The following is a 17300-nucleotide window of genomic DNA, read 5'->3' on the forward strand; positions in this document are numbered from 1 at the left end:
ATTTTCTTTAAACCGCCTCGTGCTAAAAATATGTCCTTTTTTGCACTCCGAACTTTCAATTTCACTCAATTTAGTCCTTTAAAATCTCCGAATTCAATCAGCGTCCTATATCTCTGCTAAACCCTAAACCAGAAACCGACGATATCCGAGGCAATGCCACTCAAATGGTAACCACTGTAAATCCCAACACAGATTCGGACAGTTATGTATGATAAAGTTTTGTGCTTGATTTTTGTGGTGCTGCAATTTTAGGGTTTTGCATTGGCAGCCCAACGCAGGGACGACGGTCAACAGTCAGATCGTAAACGAAGTCACGCAGTGCGTCGAGAGCATCAATGGCGTCAAGGAAGGAAGGTGGAAAACCAAATTTCTCATCTTTCAAGTTTTTAATTGTTTTGTTTTTGGATCTTGTTTGTGGGTTTTGTTAATTGTTTGAAAAATTAGATTTTGATATAGTACATTGTGCGTGCATCATCAGAGCCGTCTTTAACCGGGGAACCCCCGCGTTATCTTCTGGGGATTGCGCTGCCGGAGCAACCCAGTAAGTACTACCTGATAATGCGGTTGCAGCGGATAATTCTCGAGGTGGATTCTTCGATTCAGGCGATTATGGAGAAGTTACAGTCGTACAAATCGAGGGTCTCGCTTTATTTTGAGGTTTCCCCCTCCAATTGGTGTAGTTGGAAGGTTTGATGTTCTGAATTTTGGAGGTGGAAATCGAGAAAATGGTTTTACTTGATTCTTTGTGGTTTATGGTTTAATGTGTAGGGGTTTCAGTATCAAGTCGGGGACTTCCAATTGAGAGTGGGGAAAGTTATTCCTACTCATTCCGAAAATTTAAGAGGAATAGTTATGGAAGTATGGACGTTGCTATGAGCTTGAAATTTGGTTGAGTATTTGAATATTTCGGTTTTTACGAGTTTTAGAAGTTAGATGTGCATTTTGAAATAGCTGAGGAGTTTGACAAAGCTTTCCATTGAGAAGGTGCCTTTTGGTTTTATGTGAGTATTTTCCTCTGTTCTTACGGAGCTCTCTGTTGGAACGTTTAATGCTGATGGTAATGCATGGTGAAAGTAGTTTACTTGTTTAGGCACCTCGATTGCACTTGTGCACGAGTTTGGAATACAGGATGAAGAACTCTTTGCCGAGCAATGTGATTACCAAGCTCTGGCTAATATATGAAAGTTGGATTTTTGACGATTGTTCGTTCTAATTAAGCTTTCACTTTTTAGATTAGTGACTCAAATTAGTAATGTTGGATTGATTTCTTGATCTCCCTGTTATTCTGGTTCTGAGAAATAGTTTCATGTTAACTCTGTGTTCTGCAGCTGGAGTACCTTCCCATTTCTTCAATGGAAAAAGCGAGGCAAGTCATGGAAGAGTTCATGGATATATGGCAGCAGGCTTTGTCGAAAAGATCATTACTGGGGCACTTCATGCACGTGGAACCAAACTTTTCCAAGTATGGCCTTGACCAATATACTTCACAACATACTGCTGTCCAGTATGCTGCCATTATGGCTCAACTCATTGCGACCGTGCAAGCAGTGCAGCAATCAGCAAGAAATTAGGAAACGAAGAAAAAGAATTTGATGTGTGTCACTCGTCAACTGGTTTGAGGAATGGATGATTCCAATTCCATATCTTCTTAGCGCTGACTCTCCCGCTGCTTGGATAGAAGAAAACGGGGAGTAATGAAGTTCTGTATGCAGGTTTGATTGTCCATGGAAGAATAGAAAGCAAACGATAGGATGTTTGAAATCGAAAAGAAGTAATTTCTTGAGATCCCTTTTCCCTCACCTTGTTAATTATGGTTTGGAGTAAAGCCGATTCTGCGTTTATTTTTTGTGCTAATTTTGACATGATCATATTCCACATCCCCAATGTCCAGAACTTCATTCTTGTTTCTCTGACATCTGCTGAGGAATCGCCAGGAGAAGGAACCATTTTTTCCGGATCCCTTGGAAAAGGAAAGATTTGTTGTTTTGATAAACCTAAGCAAGGCAGTACATATATACATACAAAAACAAAACAAAGATTAGGAGTTACCCACAAAATGATAAACCTCTTGAAAATGAGAACAACTTGTATTGCCATAGGTTTGTTCGTCACGGTGGTGTTTTGTGTCAATAACATAAGAATGTGTGGAAAAAAGTTAACGCGTGTCCTTATATTATTGGTATGTGACTTCACTTGGCGGTGAACTTGTACCGTGCAAGTCATTCTCCATCAAAATATGACGAAATTAGAATATAGGGAAAAAGTTTGTCAAAAAGACCAAAATCATGCCCAAGTATTGAGAGAAACTTCTCTACACCTGGGATCTCATTGTGGTGTTTTAAACCAATGATACAATATCACATTAGAAAGCTGCATTTTGTTGTCCAATAGCATCCTGGGTATAGTGAAGGGCAAAATCTTGGGGGAAACCGTTCTCTCTCTCTCTCAACATGTGGCGTGGCACAAACCGTTTGTAGTTTTGTGCATGTGATAACCGTTTAGGGGTTTTACTCTGTTGGTTTTCGTAAATAAAAAGTCACGTGACTAACCAAGTCAATCCACAAGTATTTTCAACCTGGGCCTTTTCCATGTGTTTCGGATAGGCTGAAACTGTAGAGCCCTTGTTGAACTGAGGTACTATAACCCATGCGAATCCGCAAAGAACAAATTTTTTTGCTTTTTGCACGTACTGTGTAAATTAAGAGAGAGAGAGAAAAACTGGTGCGAGTGGGAACAAAGGGGCCGCAAATCCACGTGAAGCCGCACACTAGCACTGCAGAGGCCCTCACCGCCCCTATAAAACCTCCGTTTGTTGAACAGAAGAGGAAGAGAGGGCTTTGTGTTCATCAGCCACCGCTCTCTCTCCTCTCTCTCTCTCCCCTCCAATACAGGTGAGCCACCACCACCTCCATCATCATATCATATCATCGTTCTGCATAGGTTATACATGTTTTTTATTTGGGTTTCTTGTTTGCAATCATGGGTTACCAATTTTTTTCTCTAATTTTATTTGTTCTTTATCTGAAGATTCTCGTTTAATCTCCAATGGAGCCAGAACCAGCTCCCAGAAAGGTTTGTTTGATACACACACACACACACACACACACACACACACACACATATATATATATATATGTTCTGCAGTTATTCGATTCTCTTTTGGTTTTTTCAGTCGTTAAAAAGTTTCACTTATCGTGTTTTTTCTGATATGTTTTTGCTCACTGCAGAGGAGATTCATACCGAAAGCTGCCCCGCGCCGGGTTCCAAAACCTGAAATCAAAATGTACGTTTCACTTATGGTTAAAAGTTAAAACTTGATAGCAATGCCTATATGCCCTTTGTTGGTTTAATTTGATTTTTAACTTGTGTTGTTCTTAATCTCTTGGTCTTCAGCGAAGCGGACCATGTGACGGAGGAGTCTGATGCCGAAAAGGCTAGGGAACTGCTGAAACGATTCAGTGTATGTAACTGTGTTGAGCAAATGTACTTAATTTCAGTTTTTTTTTCCAATATCTCATGTTATTTTTTGTTTATTTTCGTTATTGGGTTATCTGATATTGTAGGAAAGATCAATACACGCAAGGCCGAAAGATGAAAAGAAATGTAAGGCTCTTCTAACTCTGCGTTGTGACTCTTGAATTCGGATTTAAATAGGCCAGATATCATTGTGGTAGTCCAATTGCGATAATGCTATAAAATTCGTATCCCTTCGATGTTTTTGGGGTTTCTTTGAGTTTGGCTTGAGTAGATAATACTGCCCTACAATTTTTTTGGGATTAGAACTGTTTTTCATCTGTTATTTAAATTTGCAGTGGCGCCTACACAAATTGCATTTGGTGGTGCTGCATCCACATCCGTGAAAGTGTATGGTGCTCACAAAGGCGGGAGTACTTCAGCCACTGATGGTATGGTATCCTTCGATGTAGTCTTTTAGTTTATCTGCTAATGAGATGCTTCTAGTACCTCACCCAGGGTCGTGTTTTTGCAGCTGCTGCCTCGGGCATGAAAGTGGAGAAAGAATATGGTTCGCCATGGGTAGGTTACATTATGACTCAGATATGCGTAGTTATTGGTTTCTTCACTATCCCTATTTTTCTGAATTTTATGTGTGTGTGTAAATGTGGATGTTGTTGCAGAATCAGTACAGTTATTACCCTGTAACTCTTCCTCTCAGACCGCCATATTCTGGTGATCCTGGTAAGTTGTGGAATGCATGTTAGAAAAGAAATATTATGTCGCATGAGAGAAGCAATAGGATTGTCAAATTTTCAGAAACACGACACGTTGTAGCTGTTATATATTTGTCTAGGCATTGCTTTTTCGTTATAGGATCCACATCCAACAGGTTTCATTTTCCATCTGATCATATATATGTTTCGTCTGCTGTCAAGGTTAATCTCAACCTGTGTTTGAATAATGCACCAAATGTTCTACCTATACCACTTGCAGAAATTCGTAATCAGGAAGAATTTGGAGTCGGTTCAGAGGAGTCAACTTACGATGAAAACTCAACAAAACCGGCAAATGATCTTGATCTATTGGTTGGTATTTCGACAGCTAAAGCTCAAACAGTGCATGCTTGTACCCTATTATTTACATTTGATAGTTTGTTGGCAGGAGGAAAATAAAGCAACAAGTATGTTCTTTCTTCAGTTACCGCAGTATCTGCCTTCAATGAAACGATCAGCTACAGCAGATGGCCCTGAGGCAACAAAAAGCTCAGGGCCACCGGGAAGCAGGCACAATATGCAGAAGTTTTGTGCTTTGTCTGATTTACCACCTGGCCACATGGGTAAGATGCTGGTGTACAGAAGCGGTGCTATCAAGCTGAAACTAGGAGATACCCTTTTCGATGTGAGTACATTTCGTAATAAAGATGTTAAATCGAATATCTTCTCTTGTCTTCCTCACTTCTGCCTTAACTGTTCGTGCTGAAAATACCTTAAAGGAGATCGTAGATTTCCGTATGTGTTAGCAAACTCCTGTTAACTACGTTCTTGTATAAAATCTTGTCAATTTTCTGCAGGTCTCCTCAGGAATGAAGTGTGGTTTTGCCCAGGATCTTGTGGTTACTAATGAGAACGAGAAGGGATTTGGTATTATCGGCGAGCTGAACAAGCGAGCCATTGCAACCCCAGATATTGACTCCATTTTGGAAAGTGTAGATGGTTTATTCTAGTTTTTTTTTTTTGCCCATTTACGAATACAGTTTTGGTTTGTGAGAGTGAAAAATTGCGGCACTTTCTTTATTCGACATTATCCGAGAAAATAGATGACAAGTTCCAATTGGTAAGACTAAATACCTTGATAATATGCAGAAGAGTGGAGTGTTTCAAGTGAACGTATTGCAACTAACCCTCTCTATTCTGATGGTATTGAAATAAATCCATATTCTTTGTGTGCTTGCGATGTTTCTACGTTCTCTGTTTGCAAATAACATTACACATTCGATTCTCCATTAGACATTAGACAGATAGGATTCTTAAATCTACTGCTTTAGTAAATCGGGCTCTTGTCGGCCATCTGATCCAAGACACGGCAGTCAAAGATCATATCGGCTTCTCACACTTTCTTGGGTCGATTCTCATAATTCGAATGCATTTTTCTTAATCCATAATTACTGGGACAAACAATCCTAATGGTGGTGGTGATATGTTTATTTGGACTCTAAGAAAACACTGAACTTAATAAGCAAACCCTACATCTTGACTTCTTCACTATGAAGAACACACTGTTGAGATGTAAAGGCCAACAATTTTTTATTTCAAGTCACATTATTGAAACCGAAATTTAGATAACCCTCCCTAGATTTGGTGCAATGTGATTAGAGCTCCATGTTGTGGTTGAAGAATGGTAACCGTATATGGAGCATGAGTATAGGAAGGCGAGAGCTCGAACGAGAAGTGTTGCCGAAGCATAGCTAGAGCAACCTTTGCTTCCATTATTGCAAAGTTCTGGCCGATGCAGGTCCTCGGGCCCCATCCGAATGGAAAGAACGCCTGCTGGTGGTCCTTTGTTGCCTTGGACACTCCTTCTGAGAATCTCTCCGGTTTGAATTCCCCTGCATCATCACCCCACAGGCCGGGATCATGGTGAATCTGTAGGGTTGGGAGAGTAATGTCAACTCCTGCCGGAACAATGATATCTCCTATTTTCGTTTCTTTGTAAGTGTGTTGGTATCCTGCAATCGCCGGTGGGTACAGCCTTAAAACTTCATTAAGTATCATGGTTACCTGCAAAAGAATTACAAAGTATTTAGAAGAAGCTGCAAAGATTTTTGTGATTGTAAAGAGTGGTCATGCAGAGAGAAATGCTCACAATTTTGAGGTGGCTTATGGCTTCAAAATCGGGTTCCTTTTTCCCACAAACTCGAAGGACTTCGTGCCTTGCCTTTTCTTGCCAGTCTGGGTGCATAGCTAAGACAATCAGGGTCCATGTTATCCAGCTTGAGGTGGTTTCTTGGCCGGCAAGATAAAACTGCTTGCACTCCTCTATCACCTCTTCGATTGTCAGCGTCTCATTGATTTTCGTATTGCTTGGATTTTCTGATGAATCCTTCTGGTTATTAGACTGCAACAGCACTCCTAGCAAGTCATCAACCCTTGATTCCCCAGCCCTCATTGTGTTCATTTTCTTCTCGATTATGTTTCGTAGCATTGACGTGATGTCTTTGGCCAATTTCTTTCTCCTTTGGTTCTTTTCTGTTGGAACAAATCTGTACTCAAACAGTCAAAATGTTAATTTTTATCGCTAACAAATATGAAAGCATGAAAGCTAGGGTTTTAGACAATGGAAATTGGAAATGCACCTGAAACCAGGAATGTATAAAGTAGTCATTGCTTCAAATGTCAGCACTAGAAGCTCTTTCTGAAGCTCGAAAACCTTCTTCCCTTCTTCGTACGTGCTTCCAAACGCTGCTCGAGAAATAACATCTGCACTAAGCTTTTGGATCTCAGGCCAGATATCCATTTCAAAACCTCCTCCTCCTCCAAGGGGAACCACCCTCTTCCACTGCTCTATCATTTCGTGACAACTGACTGCGAAAACCGATTTCATTTCCTACATGTAAAAAAGGGAGGAATGAATCATTCTGAAAAAGAAAGAAAGGAATCTCTAAAAGCAGAACAAGATTTTCTGGAAATACAAACCTTAAGTCGTTCTAAGTGGAAAGCAGGATTGATAATTCTTCTGTGTTTGGTCCATTTCTCACCCTCTAGACTTGCAAGTCCTCTCGTCAGAATGAGAATCAATGGATTCAATGGCGGCTTACCGAAATGGCCTTGCTTGTTCAACAGAATTTCTTTCATCAGCTCTGTGTCCATGATGATCAATCTTGGTGTTGTCCCAACCCAATACATTGATATTTTGCCTGTATTCAAGAAAGGGGAGAAATTTTGAAATGCCTAATTAACTTACAACCTTCTTCTGATTTGCCTTCTCGACTTTTAATTTGATTTTAAGTCTCCCATAATCTTTTAAAACATGTCAAATTTTTCAAGTGAATGGACAAAAATAACCTTCAATTTAATGTAAAATTGACATATTTGACTGTAGGAGTAACCTGACAAGTTTTAAAAGTTAGAACATCAAGGAAACCAAAACCAAATTAAAGTTCATAGGCACGATATTGACCTAGAAAATATAAAGAACTCTTATTGGCACCATGGAACGTTAACAAGTGCAATTTCTCGTTTACGTTTTTATAACTTATAAGAAATGAATGCATAATAGCTTTTCTGGAGTGCGAATAACATTTCTCAGAATAAAAACATAATTCACAAGGTGTGTTACCATATTTCTGCATGATAGTTGAGGTGAACGGGTCGACACGTGAGGCAATCTGGTGAGTTAAGCTCATAGGCTTGGACCATGCTTCCTTGATCAGCCTAACAAACTCCTTCATGTCTCCAATGAGTGGCCTGTAAGGGGTGCCTCTAATCCCTTGACGCTTCAGCTGCCTCTCTAGCCACTTGGGTTTCCAAAAAGTGGAGTAGGAAACCCTAGCAGCACCATAGAGCAGCAGAACAAATGCAAGAGAACATAATAGCAGTACATATTCTTCCATACTAAATAAAACTGAGATTGTTTGGATGTTTGATGAATGATGATTCATAAACTCAAACTTGAGCAATATATAATAGAGATTTTGGAGCTTCCAGTCAAATGCTTATCTTGTAACAAAGGAAATAATCTGTCAAATCTAATGTTCTTTTATAATGTTAATTCGACGTTGATTAATGATGTTCTATCTTGTAAAAAAGGAAATAATCTGTCAAATCTAATGTTGTTTTATAATGTTAATTCGACATTTTTTGTTGACTAACGATGTTTCATTACTTTAAGTCATTTATCTAGTTATTCTTGATACGTGGACAATACACCATCTGATTAGTCAACTTTTGTTCATGCTTTCTGAGATATCAGATATTACTTTTTGTTTAGTTCCTCTTGGAATGTTTTGTGTTTACTTGAGGCCCAAATGTTTTAGTTTGCTTGAAGATCAAGCTCTGGTTGGGAGGATCAAATCAAATGTGTCCTTTTCGTGAGGATCAAGCCTTGACCCATAAAATAAATAAGAAATAAGAAATTATTATGCCGATTTGGACAAATCATCTATATATGTGGTGTGATACATCAATGCTACTTATGTGGTGAAAAAATTCTTAATAACATATATTTGATAAGTCTGTTATCAATCTCGGTTTAATTTGAACTTTTTATCTAAAATGTCTAAATTTGTTATGTGTGCGTTGTATATAATGGTGAAAAGGTTTTTTAAGGAATTGGTTGATTGAAACATGCTTTACACTTGAATCAAATTTGCAAAGCGATGCATGTATTTGTGTGAGTTGGAAGGACTTTGGATGGAATGTTCGATTTGGACCGAGACAGCTAAGAAACACAACCACAAACATATTACTATCAAGTTTTTCACCACAAGAGCAACATTGAGTTGTACAATTTAGCTTACAAATTTATATAACACAAACTCTTTAGTTAAGTGGTTGAAAGTATTAATCCTACATTTGGGAAAGAAGGGACTTTGCATGTGTTAAAAAGTAGTTGGGGTATTTCCCATATTGTCACTTGGTTTTATGGTGGAACCTCAACTTTCTTCATGGTATCAGAACATTGTCAAATGTTTGAAGCTAAGTAAATTAAAGATATATTCTACAAGAATAAAATTGAAAATTGAAAAGCAAAGCTTCCTAACTATTAATATTTATGAATCAACATATTTTTCTATTTTCCATCACATGGATAATGAAACTGTGTCTACCATCTGGTTACCAACTTGAGTCAACTCACCCAGATCATTATCTAAAACTCCCCTTCTAATCAACTGCTGCAGAGCTTGTGCCAATGCTTCAGAAGCCGGAGGATCCACAAACCCAAATTTAAATACATCACCAAACCCTAGTTTCTTAAGCACAAGAACTACATTTACAAGGTTTCTCCTTTGTACTTCTGGTGTGTTCTCTTGTAAACCCTCGTAAAAATTATTAGTGTACAACCTGTAGCACGTAGATCCCGCTTAGCGCTAGCTCTGCCCTCTGCGTTGCCTCAGCCTTCGAGACGGGACTCACTCGATCCAACTCCTTCCCGGCCATCGGATCATAAGACTTCATCTTGCAAAGACCAGAGTCAATGACATACTGAATACTGTTCAACATTTGCCACGAAATTTCAGCCGGGCCTGTTGCAAGTACAACCTTCCTAACCCCTTGAGGTGTTGGCTCCAAAACTTCTGCACTAATGGGGGGTGTAATCAACTGGGTATGACCACGAGGATTGTTATTTGCTTCAACGAATGGTCAAAGGATTCGATTTCTTGTTGACCAGGCAAAAATACCAATATGTCACCAGGTGCTTCCGTCACATGAAATACCAGGGTTTGTGTAACTACTAAATCCACCAAGTCATAGCCATCTTCCATGGTATGCATGTAGTGTATCTGATTACGCCCCATTTGTCGGGGAATTTGGAAAATCAAGTCAGAATAAAAAAAGTCACAAAATTTTTAAGCATCTATGACAGTTGAACATGAAATTAACAGCTTAAAAGCGGATGGTCTTAGTCGAGTAATATTTCTAAGTATTCCAAGTAAAATATCAGTTGAGACTTGCGAGCGTTCTCTCTTGTGCCTCAACCACCATCACCACACTGTAGCTCTCCACATTTGCTTCCCTCTCAAATATTTGACGCACCAAAATCCCATCCGTCATGTATTTGATCAAAACATTAGTATGACCCAAAGTATTAGGGTTGGAATAGCCTACCTCATGTCCAAGCTGGACTCCCCTCTCCTCAGCAACTTTGGCGGCGACATCTGGCATGACATGAGTGAGTCCACGTGGCAGTGTGATTCCAAACTTTTCTATCCATCCTTTGTGTACCCTGCCTCATATAGGTATTGAGGGATTTCTGTAGTTTTTCCACATCCAGGTTCCCCAACAATAACAAGAACCTGATACTTTTCAATTGCTTCGAGCAACCGATCATGACAGAAGTAGAGGGGTAGTTTTTTTTTCTCTCCTTGTCAAGCTTCTTGCTTAATGTTGGTTTCGAGTTCGCCAGAGAAATAGATGTTGCTGATGAAGATGCCAACTTCAGATTTCTGAAAGTTTAGGATTGAAGCCACCGGAAAACTGTACTGCATTTCAATTTAGAAGGTAGAATGCCCCATGAAAGGCCTTTATATAGATATCTAATCAGTTTTAATTTTTAAACTCTCTTACAACGCGGACTGGGATTACTTGTTTTTGGTGTAAAAGATAAACCTGAACTAATCGACTTCTTGAACCAATCCAAGAAACACCAAACCAAATTGCCCGGCCCTTTGTTTGGATGTCCAAAACAATAACAAAAGTGGAAAAATTTATTGGGCTTTAATTTATCAGGGCTTGTGAAATGCATGACAAAATCTGGACCCAGGCCTTGCCCCATTAAAGCGTTTTTGAGACTACTAATGTCATTGTCCACACTCTTCTCTTCTTAATAATGGTTGTACCATTCCATTTATTTTATTTCATTATTATTAAGTGTGGAGGGCTCGAAAATATTACAATAATTTAAGAGAATGTAGAGTTTCGAACCTGAGATATATGGATGAAAACCCAGCACTTTCGATCACCTGTATTTAGAGAGGAAGGAGAGATCAAACCTAGCTAGGACGCAATAGGTTGAAAAAGAAGGCCCTAACCATCAGGTCAATCTACCACTTGTAAAAATGTATTCTAGCAGGAAAAATTTATAAAGTGACATATTGGGGTTTAAAGTGACATGAAATTACGGAGATATAATTTGTACGAATTGATTGAGTTGAGGACCCAATGTGACTCCAATAATTTTTTTAGAGTGTTAGGGAGTGCTTTTGTATGAAGCAGTTCAGCTCGTAAGCACTTTAGTCATGGCCGCATTTAATTTTGTTCATTCAAACATTGTCGAAAGCATCCTAAAATCGCTCTCGAACATGCCATTAGGTGAGAGTAGGTATACCTAAATTTAATCGAAACCGAAAAGTCTAATACTTGCACTCCTAACAGAAGTAAGATTATGGCTTCTGGTCAAATTATTTTAAGGCAGCCCTCCCCTCCTATACCCTATATATTCCTATTTCGCCACATCCTTTCTTTTTATCGTTAAGGCTGTTGAAAGTCATGGAATATTTACCCTGGTTTCATATTTTGTTCCCTTTCCCTGATCCATTAAAACTTGAGACTGGCTAAAAATAGCATTCTAGGGTTTCTGGCGTGCTTGAAAAGTCTCCTCCACAGACAGATATATATATATATATATATATATATATATATATATATATATATATATCAACTGTTTGAGAATGGTGAGAGATCTGAAAACGCATAATCAATCAATAATATTCCTCCTGAATTGGTAAAAGAAATGTCGATCAGTACTTTCTTCACAGCGCCCTATTAATTTTCAGTAAAAACCATAGATCCTCCATATATAGGTCACTTTTTTGGCTTGGTGCGTTTGGACTTAGGAGCATAGACTTGAGCAGTTCACTTACCGTATGAAAGTGGGTAAATAAGGAATGAGATATTTGCACAAGGACAATGCTTTCCTTATTTTCTTGGAGGATCAGGAAATCTTTATTTCCTACTATGTGACTGTGACATCATTTAACCATACAATAAGGGTAATCAGAACAAACCATTCTCTTTAGTATCATTTACAAATCATCTCTAAAAATATTCATTTGGTTTAAAGATTGTTTAGTTATCCATATGAATCAAATAAATTGACGGTTCATCATCATAAAGATGGCAAAATGGTCTCCAAAACAATTGAATATTGAATGGTTAATGGGAAAAGAGGAGTTTCCTCCTATTTCAAAAATGAGAGAAGTATTATCCTTTGTACAAGCTTAAGCTAAAAATTGACGAACAAACAACAAGAACAAAAATGATCGAGGTGCCTATGTCACGTGATAGATTAAAATTTACCCTGCATACAATGTTATATCTCGCTACTATATATTAATCAGTAAGACCAAAAAAGTATATTAGTTAAGTTTTTGTTGCTTCTCATCATGAAGATCAAATTGCTTCAATTGAAGAAAATAACATGAGTTTACAACTTTACATCAGACCGGATTTAGTAAGATTCTCGAATATAAATTATACATATATTTATATATTTTAACATACAAACATTGTCCAAAATATTCTTCCTTGAGAATTAATTAAATCGACAAACTTTCAAACACATAAACTTGCAACAGAAAACCATAGAAGAGAACATACAAACATTGTGCATGCTACAAAGAATATTAGACAGAAATGTTAATTAGTATGGAACTTAGTGGAGTAGGTAGCACACTTAAGCTTAAAATATAACCAAGGAAGTTGTATAAAATTAAACTTCCGATCATATCCAATATTGTTTTTAGATTAAGTGGTTGAGATTAACAAAAACTTACCGTACATCATGTTGAATATAATCAATTAAACTTGACATGGAAAAGCGAAGTCCAAAAGCAAAGTCCTGGAAATAATGGAGAAAAGTTCGTCCTTTATACTTAAAATATTATATTACCATATGTCGAAATCTTTGTGCTAAAAGTCATAAAAAACAAAAGGCTTTTTAGTCAAAATAATCAATGAAATTTGTATAACTCTTCATTTTGGTCCCTGAGATTTGAAATCAATAAAATTGATCCTTGAGTTTGTCCACTATCAATCATTTTGGTCATTCCGTGAAAAATCTCTATTAAATAAGAATAAAATGACCAAAATACCCTTAATTTTTATCAAATCATTTTGGCCTATTGTTTATTAAATTGAGTGTATATTTGTCATTTTAATCCTTATTTAACATGATTTTGCATAGCGAGACCAAAATAATTGATAGTAGACAATCTCAGAGATCACTTCTATTAATTTCAAATTTCAAGGATCAAAATAATTTGTTACGCAAATCTCATGAACCATTTTGGCTAAAAAACTAAAATAAAATAAAAAAACTGTATGAGATAACAAAGTAAACCACGATATAAGCATGGCTCATGGCTGGCGACGTTAATGCCATATAATTCAGGTGTGAAAGATCAAGAAATTATTCATGGATGGAACTTGGAAGTCTCTCTCTGTCTCTCTTTGTCTAACGGAGAGAAAACACGTACCTACTACCTAATGCCATAGAACACCAAATCTGTGTGATCCAGGGGACAGCAAGATCTGTTAGGACTAGCATTTCTCCCGTAATTGTGGTCTCGAATTCTGCTAATTTGTCAATTATTATATTTTTATCTTATTCAACAATTTTGAACTTTAATGTATATATGAAATAAAAATAATATGCATGCTGATTTAATCACCAGCTTGCTTCAAACCAGTTCACAGTACTCATTCTCGCATCTCTCTCTCTCTCTCTCTCTCTCAATAACTTCCATCACTTTTCATAAGTATGATGTTTGTATTTGGGTTCAAGAATAATTTTTTGTCAAGACTAATCCTGGAGAGATCTTAACGATAATTTCAATTGAATACCAATTATAAAGTACACGTGACGTCGTGTTTAAATTCTACTAGTATTTATTATTATCACATGATCCATGTTTAATTTTCTATCTTCTACCATTGGATGATACTAATATATCAGTACACAATAATGGTCAATGGTAATGAAGGTATAAGCACAATTTTTCTAAAATGTGGCAACTTTAGCTTCCCACAAAGATAAATGACATAAAATGTTACAAAATTTAATTTTCGTGTCATTTTGTCAATATATTAAACCACTTAAAAAAATACCATTTTTAATATTATGTCAATAATATAACAATAATGAAATTTAGACTTTTCTTGTGCTCCAACTTGTTAGTGCATGGATGATGTGGAAAGCTAGGTACTTTCTAGTTTCTAGCATGGATGGACGTGGAAAGCTAGCTACTTTCTAAAGTGCTCATATCACCTGCCACCAAACAGTTCTATTGATTTTGTTTCATCGACAAAGAGTGTTAGATGTTGACCTAACGAAGTAAATTGCTTTTCGACCCCAAATAAATGAAGTTTATAGTTTAGACCTTCGTAACCTTCTGGCTACCACTGCTTGCATGCCCTCGTTGGGTTGATATATCATATATTATTCATCACCCCTTTTGTGCACATGCCCAACGTAGAGGCACGATAGGCCCCCAATCCACCCTTAAGGCAATGCAAACGTTGTAGTACCTAAAAGGCTGACATCGTTGGGACCTTCACTCACTACTGCCAAAGAGGGAGTAGTGTGGGAGGCTTTGTTGGATTGGGACCATTTGAACGATCATTTGTGGCCAGCAGCCTCGCTTGATAGCAGAGACACGTGTTTACTATGGAGAGAGAGAGAGAGACAGAAGTAAGATTTGAGAAATGTTATGTTCAATCATTTGACAATAAATAGACACGTAATAATTTACATTTTGTGATAGAGAAAGTTTTTTCTCTGTTAGAGAAATAGTCCACAAGGATGGGATACCTATTTTTAAACTTAGCAGAGTGATGCAAGACGTAGGTAACTAAAGAGAAAAACTTTTTAAACTTTCTAAAAATGGGACAACTAGTGGTAAGGGAAATATTCACATAAACATTTCAATTTTTCTCTAACCACAAGTTTAGCTTCCACACCAGCAATAGATTTTGAACCTGAGACTTTCAATTTTTAGTTTGAAGGAAGTCTCGCAGTCCGTTATTTACCATTGGACCACTAATTCGTAAATAACGGTACATAACTAATATAGAACAAAACACCATATTCACATTTGGGTTCAATTAAATGGAAGCACATGAAGCACTTTTTAGCTCCTCTATGATTGTAAAGGCTTGAAAATACACTTTTTAGTTAGTTCCTCTAAGGTTGCTATCGCCAATTCTTTTGACTAATACAATATCGTTTCTCTTGAAAATTTGAAATCAAGAACTTACAGATTTTTATTGGGCATGCCCGTAAGCTAATTGGTGTGAAAAAGTCAAATTAATTGAAACTTCAGACATGAAGAATGTTGTGCCACACACATACTTTTTAGATAAACTGCCGATTTAGTCCCTCAATCACCACCTCAGTGAAATTGGGTCCCTGAATTATTTTTTCTGTAAAATAAGTCCCATAATTCATTAAAATTGCTAATTTCATCCCTAATATTATACTCAAAACTATTTTATCTAATTTTTCGTCAAAGTAGTCACTTGACATATTTTAGAGATTGTTGCCGCCATTTTCTTGCATACTGCCCTTAATGTTGCGTGTAAGTTGCGAATCAAATGTCCAATTTACCCTTCAAAGTTAACTCCGTACACTATTTCTTCCAAAAAAATAAGTCCTTAAACTATGAAAATCTACCAATCTACTCTTTAAAATGTATTACATGTAAGACATGCGACTTAAATTGACGAAAAATTAAATAGTATAGCTTCGAATTTAATATTATGGATGTAATTGGCAGATTTTATTAGTTTGAAGACTGGTTCTTTCGAAAAAATAATTTAGGAACTTAATTTTCACTTAGGTAATAATTTAAGTGCTAAATCGACAATTCATCCTAATTTTTAATCTTTTCAATTAATTGACTTCTTGAACATCAGTTTCAACAACTGGGCATTATCATGTCTATAATGAGAAATGCTACGACGATTATTTCAAACTGAGATTCTTACTGCTCAATAATTACACAAACTTGGTCCACATAAATAAATGTTAAACGTCGATGACTCTTATCAATCATAAGGGGCTGGGTCCCCTAGGATTGAGAGTATTAATCTTGCAAGAAAGGACGAACTCTATACGAAATTCCACTCTTTGTTTATTTTTTAAATTGTTTTCCTTCAAAATTTTAATTAAAAAACTTACACCGAAGAATCTGTGATAATTGGCAGAAATAAAATAAAAAAGGTAAATTATATTTTACCAATTTAAATTTGAGATCTATTACAATCTTATATAATATTTTCAAAATATTTTACTTTTATACATAAAGTACTATTTTATTTCAATATAATACATCCGTTATATTTTATTACTCTAAAAAATAAAAAATAAAAACCAGAAAACCCAGAAACCCATTCCCCCGACCACCTCCACCTCCTTCCCCATCACCATCGCAGCCCCAGACCACTCCTCCTTGCACCACTTGACCCTCAACGCTGAAACCTCTTCTAGTGGTGGTGCTGGTGGTTCATATTCTAGAGGGAGAGAGGAACAAAGGGTGGTCGTGTTCCATCGTTTCTCTTGCGTTGGATCCGACCCTGGTTCTCAATAGGTAACCCATTGCTCTCCGTTGTCTGATTTTTTATTTTATTTTTTGGTTTCTGTACGATTTGTAGATCTGGGTGTGTTTGTTTTTGGTGTTTTGGTTTCGAAAGTTGTGGGTTTTGAATTTGGGTTCGATAGGTGCATTGTGGGTTTCCTTGTTCTTGTCGAACAATGTGATTTTCTGAATTTCATGATGCTAAATGCTGTTTGGTTGGTGAGAAATCATGGAAGAAAAAGGGAATAAATTATTGTGTGGGATCGTTTTTGCAGAGTGAGATTATCTGTTTGGTAGCTGGGAAAGTAGAGGGAAAAGGGAAAACTGGATTTTCATTTTTTCAAGAAAGATTGGATCTCTTGTGAATTGATTAATTTCAAATGAGGCATTTGAGTGGAAATTTCCTTCGGCAGTGGGTCTCAGCTAGGGGAGGGGAGGTGAAGAGAGTGGAGGCGAGGGAGAAGGTGGGTCGGGAAGGTGAAGAGGGAGGAGTGGTCTGGGGGCAATGATAGTGATGAGGAAGGGTTGCGGTGGTGATGGGGAAGGGGGTGGA

At 37.3% G+C, this 17300-nt stretch overlaps 3 protein-coding genes across 8 annotated transcripts; 2 read left to right on the plus strand and 1 right to left on the minus strand.

Annotated features, from left to right (window-relative positions):
- Window positions 1-18: 18 nt before the first annotated feature.
- LOC137748644 (mediator of RNA polymerase II transcription subunit 20a) lies at window positions 19-1877 on the plus strand. 5 transcript variants are annotated; one of them, XM_088688384.1, is made up of 5 exons: window positions 19-167; window positions 253-354; window positions 479-687; window positions 769-858; window positions 1329-1877. In XM_088688384.1, exons 2-5 carry the CDS (start codon window positions 336-338, stop codon window positions 1569-1571), a joined length of 561 nt encoding a protein of 186 aa, XP_088544510.1. In that variant the 5' UTR covers window positions 19-167; window positions 253-335; the 3' UTR covers window positions 1572-1877. The 5 variants fall into 5 exon arrangements, with proteins under 5 accessions (XP_088544510.1, XP_088544514.1, XP_088544511.1 ...); XM_088688385.1 differs by having other exon boundaries at window positions 24-167; window positions 269-354; XM_088688387.1 differs by having other exon boundaries at window positions 45-354; window positions 445-687.
- A 733-nt stretch (window positions 1878-2610) lies between these two features.
- LOC137748878 (uncharacterized) lies at window positions 2611-5407 on the plus strand. Of its 2 annotated transcripts, none has more exons than XM_088688383.1 (11): window positions 2611-2940; window positions 3028-3072; window positions 3228-3283; window positions 3394-3460; window positions 3564-3603; window positions 3813-3905; window positions 3989-4035; window positions 4137-4197; window positions 4450-4541; window positions 4618-4854; window positions 5027-5407. In XM_088688383.1, the coding sequence occupies exons 2-11, from the start codon at window positions 3046-3048 to the stop codon at window positions 5177-5179; spliced, it is 873 nt and encodes a 290-aa protein (XP_088544509.1). In that variant the 5' UTR covers window positions 2611-2940; window positions 3028-3045; the 3' UTR covers window positions 5180-5407. The 2 variants fall into 2 exon arrangements, with proteins under 2 accessions (XP_088544509.1, XP_068345168.2); XM_068489067.2 differs by having other exon boundaries at window positions 2617-2891.
- A 167-nt stretch (window positions 5408-5574) lies between these two features.
- Window positions 5575-8179, minus strand: LOC137747719 (cytochrome P450 CYP72A616-like). Its single transcript, XM_088688382.1, has 5 exons — window positions 7792-8179; window positions 7149-7369; window positions 6809-7059; window positions 6319-6715; window positions 5575-6233 (listed from the first exon to the last, which is right to left on the minus strand). Exons 1-5 carry the CDS (start codon window positions 8111-8113, stop codon window positions 5805-5807), a joined length of 1620 nt encoding a protein of 539 aa, XP_088544508.1. The 5' UTR covers window positions 8114-8179; the 3' UTR covers window positions 5575-5804.
- Between the last annotated feature and the right edge of the window lie 9121 nt (window positions 8180-17300).

This window comes from Pyrus communis, chromosome 2 (genome assembly GCF_041283825.1).
Source record: "Pyrus communis isolate YQ-2024b chromosome 2, ASM4128382v1, whole genome shotgun sequence".
NCBI lineage: Eukaryota > Viridiplantae > Streptophyta > Magnoliopsida > Rosales > Rosaceae > Pyrus > Pyrus communis.